General features: G+C 39.9%; 1 protein-coding gene and 1 pseudogene across 1 annotated transcript; both read right to left on the bottom strand.

Annotated features, from left to right (window-relative positions):
- Positions 1-6,137: 6,137 nt before the first annotated feature.
- Positions 6,138-6,540, bottom strand: LOC102830333 (annotated as a pseudogene).
- A 1,641-nt stretch (positions 6,541-8,181) lies between these two features.
- On the bottom strand, positions 8,182-9,150 carry LOC102836817 (olfactory receptor 5A1-like). Its single transcript, XM_006876484.1, has one exon. It carries the CDS (start codon positions 9,148-9,150, stop codon positions 8,182-8,184), a length of 969 nt encoding a protein of 322 aa, XP_006876546.1.
- Positions 9,151-10,342: the final 1,192 nt, after the last annotated feature.

Here is a 10,342-nt window from a genome sequence, read left to right as displayed (position 1 = left end):
CTACAGTGACAGAAGATATATCTTCATGATGAACCTGACCTATACTCAGAGCAGTAGTTACTCTAAATACCAACAGAGAGGGAAAGAGTCATCAAATCAAGTATCAATGCTATCCACTCTGTACACAGGGTAGACAGGGATGGGCAACTTACACATTGGCTACCTAAAATGAGGGTGCAAAATGCACGAAGTGACTGGCTTACAAGGTTTCAAGAGGGAATTTAGTTTAAGAGTATGAGGGGAAAGAAAGAGTCCCCACTGAATAGCTATCATCTTGTCTAGATGGGTCTGGTGAAAAGAGATGGGGATAAGATTTGTAAGATTCAGTAGTGAATAACTGTTATCATAACTAATCATGACTGTCACAATTGTAAAGGTAGAACTTTTGAACAAAAACAGGGGAGTGGGTAATCTTACAATCCAGAAACAGAGGACCCTAGGACCATCAAGAGAGGAACGCACAAGAAGATTGTGGGACCTTATCCAGAGACGCAGCCATGCCAGAGATGGCGGCAGACTTGGGGGCAAGGAAAGGGAGAGTGGCTGAGGGCTCTAGATTCATGGAATAAGAAGAGAAGGACTAAGAGCTTGTGGCCAGGAGCAGACTTGCAGAATGTGCCCTTTGGAGATATAAATTTTTATTTATGTCTGAGTGGTTAAAAAAAAAGGGGGGGGGTGGGCAAAAAAACAATAATAATCCACAACAGTTTGCCTGGGTCTGTGGGTTCCCATTTTTATAAACAGTAATAAAAGGAATCAGAGGTTTACAAACCCCCAATTTATTCTAAAGTTAATAGATACAGCCTGCATTTTGTACTTTCCATCTATACATTTGCTATTCAGACCCAACGAACCACCATGGCCTCTTGTAAATTTTAGATAATAAGTTATTTGCAATTATGTGAATTTTGCCTATACCCTAAATTCGTTAGAGAACAATCCCAAAATGACTCACCAAAGAGTGCCAAAAAAGGGTTCTAACTTCTTTTACTTCATGACATACCCAGGTACTCAGAAACGGTGAGCAGAAATTTCAACTTATCTACTTAGAATTCCCCAGTCTGTCACTACACTAAGATAAGCAATGTTTGACTGAGCCTACATCAGAATGATTCACTTATGAAAGAAGAGGACTTAAAATGCTTATAAATGATTATGAAGCTACCTTATCAAATCTAAGAAAATATCTCAGTGTGCAGTGCACAAGAAAGAAGAAGCAATTACAACTAGGCAGGGTGTAAATAACTGAGCCCCTGGGGTGGCAGAGAGGAGACCAGCCCTTCTAATTTGGCCCCTGGTTGCTTAGGCTGCAAGGTCTCCCTTTGGGTTCTAATCCTTTGAGGCATTTTATATCAGAATGTCTCTTTGTTTCCAAGGAAAAATAATGGGGCTATTATAGAGTTCATTTCCAACCTTGTCTTTATGAAACAAACTTTTTCTCCACAACATAGAAGCACTGCCTAGAGCTATTAATCAGGGCAGACACCAGGAAGCAGCAAGCCCCCATCAATTATGAATAAAACTCTGAAGAAAAGGTAGTTCCAACTCTGTACTTCCTTTTTTGGAGCAAGTTATTTAGATATAACTCTGTGTAGCTGATCATGTACAGAAACACCTTACTAAGACTTGGAATATGAAAATGTAACATAAATGACTCCTCTTATCTCTCTCAATACTCCAGCTGCTAAAGTTTAAAGGTTTAAACGAGTCGTGGGAGGAGATGGATATTAGGAGAAAATAAGAATATGACAAAAGGCAGGAACAAAGAAAACAAAAGGAAAAGCCGTCAAATGGTGTAGAAAACTTAGAAAGGATAAACAGCATTTAATCATGTCAAAATACAACATGATATTACCCTTACACCCTCTACATTCAACCTCACTAGCTTAGAGAAGAACTTTCTTTTCTAGCCCTGAAAGTTTATAATGCAATGTCATTTCTTCAGATTGTTTTAGGAAAAGCCTGGGCTATGGAGGAAGAACATTAAGAATGGATAAAAAGATGCCAGGCAGTGGAGAAGTCCAAATAGCGAGCTGAAATATATTCTAATCATAATATGAGGTCTACTTGCACCACTAACACATCTTTGATCTCCTTGTTTATACCCATCCAGTCCTCCTTTTTAAAAAGTTCACTTAAATATATGTGACAAGAAAATATGTTTGGAGTGGTATCTAGTTTTTTATCTAATATTTCTTACATAACATCTCTTTAACAATACATTCTTTCAGGAAGTTTGGTAACTAGATTCACAAGTCTCAGAGAAGAGTCGTGAAAATAGAAAGAAATAGATGTAGACTTGATAAGGTGAAAAATATTCTGAATGAGTCTTCAGAATGGCTTTCAGGCAGAGTTCAAGGGAGCCAGCACAACCAACAAATAAGTTTGAATATACCTAAACCATAAGAAAATATTTTCTTCCCAAGCAGCCCCAGAAATCATCCCTTTGCATATTTCTGGCAATGAAGTATGCAAAGAGATGATTTTGTCCTCTACTGTATAGCAGGTGTAGTGCTATAAGATAAGCACTGGATCGCAAGGTTGTTGATTCAAACTCACCAGCCACGCCTCAAAAACCCTATAAAGGGTCACTATGAGTCAGAATTGATTCCACGGCACTTAACAACAACATATGGCAAACTAGTTTCAATGTATCAATTTCTTCATTGGATAATATTTGCTGATTAGATGAAAATAATCAGAGTTTAACTCTGAACTTAGAGTTGGAACAAATCATACTCATACAATCATTGCTAACAATAGAAAAGGGGATTCCCCTCCCCAAAATACTTTTAAGATACTCCTCAAAGAAAACATGAAAATGGAAGTCAGGCAAAAACAATAAACAAACAAACTAGTATTTAAAATATATATATTAGCCAACAATAAACTAAATAATAATTATACATAATGCTAAAACTTAAATACTTGTAATGGTTTATATTTAGTGGTAAAATATTTAGGTTCCATTCCCTTATATTCTTGATTCAACAGTATCTACTTTACCCTCCATGAGGAAACTATTTGTCAGACTAGCTTTTTTGTTTTGTTTTTTTCTCATATTTCCATGTAATCTGCCCACCATTCATCTGTCAGTTTGTCATACTGTGGTGACTTACGTGTTGCTGTGATGCTGGAATCTATACCACCGGCATTTCAAATACCAGAACAGTCAACTGTGGTGCACAGGTTTGAGTGGGGCTTCCATACATACGAAGTCAGATTAAGAATAAGAAGGCAGATTACTTCTGAATGTTTGACCACTTTAAACCTTATGAAAAGTGGTGGGACAATGTCAGATATAGTATCAAAAAATGAAAAAAAGTTATGAATAGTGCCAGAAATATTGTAAGATATATTGACAGAAGATGAGATGTTCAGGTTGGAAGGCACTCAAAATGCAAATGGAAAGAGCCGCCCTCTCAAGATGGAGTTGACTTGGTGACAAGAATAGAGTAAAGCTTTCAGGACCTTCATTTGCTGATGAGACACAACTCAAAATGAGGAGAATGAGCTATAAACATTCATTAATAATTAAACATGGAATGTACAAAATATGAATCTAGGAAAATTATAAGATGTTAAAAAGGACCACATAGAGATCAATATCCTAGGCATAAGTGAGCTAAAATGGACTGGTAGTGGCCATTTTGAATCTGACAGTCATGTGATTTACTAGTCCATGAATGACAAGTTGAAGAGGAATGGTGCCGAATTCATCATCAAAAAGATCATTTCAAGATATAACTTGAAGTATAATGCTGTCTGTAAAAGGATAATGATACAGCTACAAGGAAGGCAAGTTAATGCCAGTATTATTCAAATCTATGCAACAACCATTAAAATCTGAGATGATGAAATTGATGAGTCTATCAACTTCTTCAGTTTGAAATTGCTCAAACATGCAATGAAGATACATTGATAACTATTGATATGCCAAGGTTGGAAACAAATAGCAAGGATCAGTAGTTTGAAAATATGGCTTTAGTGATAGAAACAATGATGGAGATTGCTGTAAATCTTTATGGGAGCAGTAAACCTCATCTTTCTCCCAGCACAGTTTGGAGAAGAAAAAGTGACTGATAGAAAAAGTTCAGAGATTTTATTATGTGATCTGTATAATCACAACAATGTCCAATGCTGATCAAATAAAATAGCCTGATTATTTTCTAGGTTGTGCTAGATACAAAATAAATGAGACAAGGGATTACTTCTAAATGAAGAATAATGTAAGCAAGGGAAGGTTGAAAAGGACAGTCCATCACAACCTGTACTTAGAATGGGTGACTCTGATTTCAAGGTCCCCAAGTGTCTTCTCAACCCAGAGCTCTTGAAGATGACAACTGAGTGCTGTTTGCAGTTTTCAAAAGCCCTAATGGAATTGTGCATGGGCTAGTTGTTTGGAAACAATCATTCCATCATTATGTTAATGACTTAGTATGTTTCTTCCTAAGGAGCTCTGGTAGCGTAGTGGTTACGAATCGGGCTGCAAACCTTAAGGTCAGTGGTTCGAAACTACCAGCCGCTCCGCGGGAGAAAGATGAGGCTTTCTACTCCCTCGGAAACCCTGTACAGGGTCGCTATGGGTCGGATTTACACCCTCGGAAACCCTGTACAGGGTCGCTATGGGTCGGACCCGACTCGATGGCACTTAACAACAACAACATGTTTCTTCCTACCCAGAAATTGTGACTAATTGCTTTATATTTAAATAGAAATCAAACTGAGTATTATTTCAAAAACAGAATTGTGAGACATGAAGTATATATTTTAAAAGTCTTTGGGGTGGAAAAAACTGGGAAATGTAGATATGCATTTTTTATCTTAGACATTCCACTGAAATCCAACAAATTATTGTTTTTTATTCAGTTCTCAGTTATTGACTTTTACACTACATCAGACTTTACAGGTATTGTTTCACTTCCTGTTATTCCCATTTGACAGGCAAAAAGGAGTAGGTAACAAACAGCTCATGTCACATACTTAAGAAATTGCAGAACCAGAATTCAGACCCTCACCACATCCCAATGCAATATCTGAAATACTATGTTAGAGTTTATTCTTTTCACTAAAGGTTAGAACACTACTAGAGATTCTTAAAGAATCTAAGTAAAGAAAAACAGAATGCAAAGAAGACTCTTTCGTGGGGACTGAGCAAATGAGGAAGAGGAAAGAACTGAAAAATGGGAGATATTGAAGACCATAAAATGGCACCAAGTAAATCCTACTTTAAAAATCACATGAATATTAACGAGTGTAGAATCCACTGATCTTTCTAGGTTCTGCCCTCTGACCTTGGTCCAAATACCAGAAGAATACTGATATATTGCCAAAGGTAAAAAATGCTTATTTCTTTTCTTTTTTAATAAAACCCAAAACTTTAATAAACAACAGTAGTCCACCTGAAACTCCCCAATACTTAAGGTATAAGTTTTGGGTGAGTTACATGCAAAACTCCATTTCAGAAGCCAACAGAGGCTCAGTGAAGACAGCAGGGATGAACTGATTTGCTGATATCCACTAGGTGCTTGAATTGCTGGGCAATCAGGGTGCAGTGAGCAGGCCTGGCTGCCCGTCTGTTTTATACACACACATTCATGTTGGCCTTGCGGCCAACTGTGAGCCCAAACTGGAGGCAGTCACTCCTGGAGAAAAGATGGTCACAGTACAAATGGGTCTTGCCCTGACCAAGCAGACAGTCCAGTGGAGAGAGAGCTGAAGTTAAAGCCCCATGACTTGGCAGCAAAGGAGGCACCCAAAGCAAATTTAGAATTGATTTCTCTTCCATCATTGCTTGCAAACTAAAGTCACGACTCAACAGCCCTGGCTGAGCACCACGCTGGAAAAGCAGAGAACCAGACAGCGGCTGATGCGGGGCCAGGTAGGCGACTCACCTCCACGCCGCCAAACCCGGCTCAGACCACGCAAGTCAGAATCCCAGAGACTTTGGGGCCGCGAATCCAAAGCGCTGGGAGCTGACGCTGCGCCCCCAGCCCTCTGCGCCTTGGTGGCCCGCTTCCGAGCGGCATCAAAGTAGGGCCGCCCGCGTGGGCCCAAGAACCACGTTCCAACAGCCCTGGGTCTCTCCCCAGGGCAGCCTGGCTGTCCCCTCTCACCGTGGATAAGACAACAACTGATTATTCCTGAGAGGCCTGGGTGCTCTTCCTGTCGCCCGCGTTCGCCTTAGGCCCCACAGTAGCGCTGGTCTTCTTGGGCAGCAGTACCGCCTGGATGTTGGGCAGGTCTCCTCCCAGAACGATCGGCACGCCGCCCAGCAGCTTGTTGAACTCCTCGTCATTGCGGACTGCAGGTGTGGATATAATCCGCATCTTCTTACTGTCCAGGGCCGAGTTGCGCGCCAGCTCCAGGATCTCAAGCACCGCCGCCAGGAGCACCCGCGTGCGGGCTCCAATCCGCTCCGCGTAGTGGGCTTTCCGTAGTAGCGGGGGCACCCAGGCCACGGGAAACTGCAGGTCAAAGCGCATAGAGAGACTTGTCCTTGGCGCGGGCTTTGCTGCCCGTCTTGCCGCGCCGTGACATGCTGCGCGAGGTAGTGGATCATTGAGGAACACCTTTAACAGATCAGCGAACAGCTTCTCACCGCAGGCAACTGCTTATTTATTTTCAAAAGCAATTTTCCAAATGAGTCCAGTTTCACACCAGAATCCTAATGTGGTTCTGCGGGCTAATGCACTGGGCTGCAAGGTCGGTTTGAACGGCAAAGTCAGTGGTTCAAGCTGAGGGCCACTGTGAGTCGGAACCGACTCTACAGCACTTAACAATAATATCTCTGCTGGTCCCTGAAACTGACTGTCCACTCTCATACAATAAGGTTGGTGTCTTCAACTGGGCATCCTCATAAATGTGTTCTTAGGGCAGAGATGAAAGGAAACACACCAATAGGAAGGAAGAAACTGAGATGCTGTTCTTTAATACCATGGTTTTTATGGAGTTTTTATCTCTGATGGTAAATTTAGCTGATGGAACTATTTCCGACTCGCCATATTCATCAGTCATCATAAGATTTTCTTAATGACTTTGGAGGCATTTGAGTTGGAAAGCACCTTTGCAAATTAAACCTTTGCAATAGAACTATATCAAGTGTAATACGTCATATTAAGGGTAATATAATAAGCGTGAACTTGTCCCATGAATTCCAGTCTCAAAGAACCATCTTCTCTAATATTTTCTTTAAATTCTTTCCATTGGATGCTAAATCTCTGTGGTACCCCTGAGTATGGTGACTCTGCTACTTCCGTATCAAACTGAAAACCCTGGAATCAATCAATCTCAGCTTTCTGAGACTCAAGGAAGCCCTTTGTGAAGATTTTGCACAGTTTCCAGGGTCCTATCAACACCTACACTCCAAAATTGTTGCCCTTTAGTTATTTATAGAAACAAGGAATTTTCTTAACCCTTGACTTTGGAAGTGCACCCTCCCTTCTACTCTATCTACCTCCTTTTTCTCTTTCCCAATTCACTTCCTTCCATTTGATTGAGAGGGAAAGTGGAAGGAACAAGTCTACTTGGGAGTTAACCAAGGCAAATTTCAAACTCTTTCTCTCCTCTTTTGGGCTGATTTAAAAAAATGTATAAAATATACCAATAAAAATGTAACATTTTTTCATATATTATCTTTACACATTATTCAACTTAATTTTGTTGGAATATAAATGAATATTGTACAACATCAAATTTCAGAAATGAAGGGTATCTATGAAGGAGAGAAAATGCTGCATAGCATCCTACGGTCAAGTCATTTTTGTATACATAATATATATGAACACTTCTTTTTCAAAACCCAATCACCTTCTAGGTTTTTATCTATTTGAGGCCTAATTATGGGAACAAGATTTTAAAACTGTATTCAGTTTCACTGCATCAGATGGCAGCTCAGAATGATGGCACCAAGAAATTAGGAAGTCAAGTTTTTACTTCTTGTTGTCTTTTTATTCATGTGACCTGCAAAGGTCACTTACATATTTCTACTTCCATCACCCTTCTAGGAATAATGCTTTTATTGTTGTCGAGTGTTGTCAAGTTGGTTCCAACCCATAGTGACCCTGTATAAGGTTTTCAAAGAGCAGCCAGTAGGATTGAATCATTGACCTTGCAGTTCAAACTGACTTCTCAGTCCAGAGCATTAACTCATAACACCACACAATGATACCTGCACAAATATTATTCTAAGTGAGGCAAGCCTCTTGCTCTCTTTATAAGTCTTTTGAGAGCTGCTTTGACCTCTTTGTTTCTCAGACTATAGATCAGAGGGTTTAACATGGGGATGATGATGACATAGAACACTGACAACACCTTGTCCTGCTTTATAGAGTCACTAGACTTGGGATGCAAGTACACAGAGAAGGCTGTGCCGTAGTAGAGTGTCACCACTGTCAGGTGAGAGGCACAGGTATTGAAGGCCTTGGCAATACCTTTGCCTGCCGATATTTTCAGTATGGAGGCTGCAATAAAGCAATATGATAAGAGGATAATAAGCAAAGAACCAAACCCAATAAAAATACTTACCAGTAAAACAGTGATTTGGCTGATAAAGGGATTGGAACAAGACAAGGAAACAATCTGAGGAAAATCACAGAAGAAATGTTGAATGATATTTGGCCCACAGTAGTAAAGATGAAAGCAAGAGACTGTTTGAGATAAACTACAAAGGAAACCACCCAAGTATGCCCCAGCAACCATCTTTCCACAGAGACCAGGAGCCATGATGACTGAGTACTGCAGAGGGCTACCAATGGCAACGTACCAGTCATAAGCCATGGCGGACAACAAGCAGCACTCAGTGAAACCCATCCATGCTGCAACAAAATACTGAGTGACGCAGGCATTGAAGGAAATTGTTTTTACAATTTTAAGGAAGTCTGAAATCATCCTGGGACTGATGCAAGAAGAATAGCAGATGTCGATAAATGACAAGAAACTGAGAAAGAAGTACATGGGTGTGTGCAAATGGGAGTCCATTTTGATTAGGAGAATGAGACCCATGTTCCAGATGAAGGTTACTAGGTAGAACCCTAGGAATATTGGAAAGAGGATGAGCTGTAGCTCTTTCTCATCTGAGAGACCAATGAGAACAAACATGGTCACAGAGGAGTGGTTTCCATTCCATTCTGTGGATCTGCTTCCAGCCATCTGTAAAAGGAAAGATAAAAGAAGGAAATGACTTTATTCCCAAAAATAGAATAAAGATTAATATTTTTTTTGTTGTTCAGTCATATATCTGGCTCATTTTACAGTATTAAATTCTTGACATTGAGGTAATACAATCACATTTCAGATAAAATTATCTACCGTAACTGAAAAATCATGTTTGATATACAAGTGTATATTATTATACTTTCCTTGGGGACAAACAGCATTTTTGTTTGTTTTCTAAAAAGTCTAAACTTCTGATTTTACCATGGCATATTCTGCAACTATCTTAGATTTTGGAGATAGGCAAAAATTAAGAAAATGTTGTCATTTCTCCCAATAGATTCCATTTGGTCATTGCTTTGCTATTATTAACTGAATGACTGGAGAATCTTAATTATGTACAATAAGGAGGCTGAAGAAGGTGGTATTTAAAAGTGCTTTGAGAAGCTCCACTAGAGGAAGATAAAAAAAATCAACAGAGGAAAAAAGTGTAAATTGCTATAATTTGATGCACTTGACCTATACTTATGGATGTAGTAGCTCAAAATACCAACTGAAAGGGAAGGAGTCTTCACATCAAAGATTAAATATATCCCCCCTGTACACAGGGTTGATAGGATGGGCAACTTAGACATTGACTACCTAAAGTGGGGAGGGATCAGCTATAAAGGCACAAAGTGACTGACTTACAAGTTTTCAAGAGGGAGTTTAGTTTCAGAGTTTCCGGGGGAAGGCAGAATCCCCCCTGAATAGTATTCCTCTTGTCTAGATGGGTCTGGTGAAAGGCAATGGGGATAAAATTCTCATGATTCAATAGCAAGTAATTGTTATCTTGACTAATTGCGATTGTCAGAACTGTAAAGGTAGCAATTTTGTAGGATAAAGGGGGCAGTGGTTAATCTTACATTCCAGGAACAGAGGACCCTTGGGCCATCAAGGGAGAAGAGCATGAGCGGAATGTGGGACCATATCCAGAGAAGCAGCGACACCAGAGATGCAGGCAAAGATGATGGTATGGAGAGATAGAGCAGTTGAGGACTCATGGAAAGAGAAAGGCTGTGTGCTGGAGGCCAGAAGGCAAGTTTGAAGAATGTGCCCTTTGGTTGTTTAGATGATTGTATATTCCTAAGTGTTTGTGTCTGTGTGTGTGTGTGTATATATGTATATGTATATGTATATGTATATATGT

The sequence above is a fragment of the Chrysochloris asiatica genome, unplaced genomic scaffold (assembly GCF_000296735.1).
Source record: "Chrysochloris asiatica unplaced genomic scaffold, ChrAsi1.0 scaffold00381, whole genome shotgun sequence".
Taxonomy (NCBI): domain Eukaryota; kingdom Metazoa; phylum Chordata; class Mammalia; order Afrosoricida; family Chrysochloridae; genus Chrysochloris; species Chrysochloris asiatica.
Note: the sequence above shows the minus strand (reverse complement) of the source record. Positions and strands in the feature narration are given on the sequence as shown.

Coding starts and splice junctions, on each gene's coding strand:
- LOC102836817 (XM_006876484.1), bottom strand. CDS start 9,150: ATGGCTGGAAGCAGATCCACAGAATGGAATGGAAACCACTCCTCTGTG.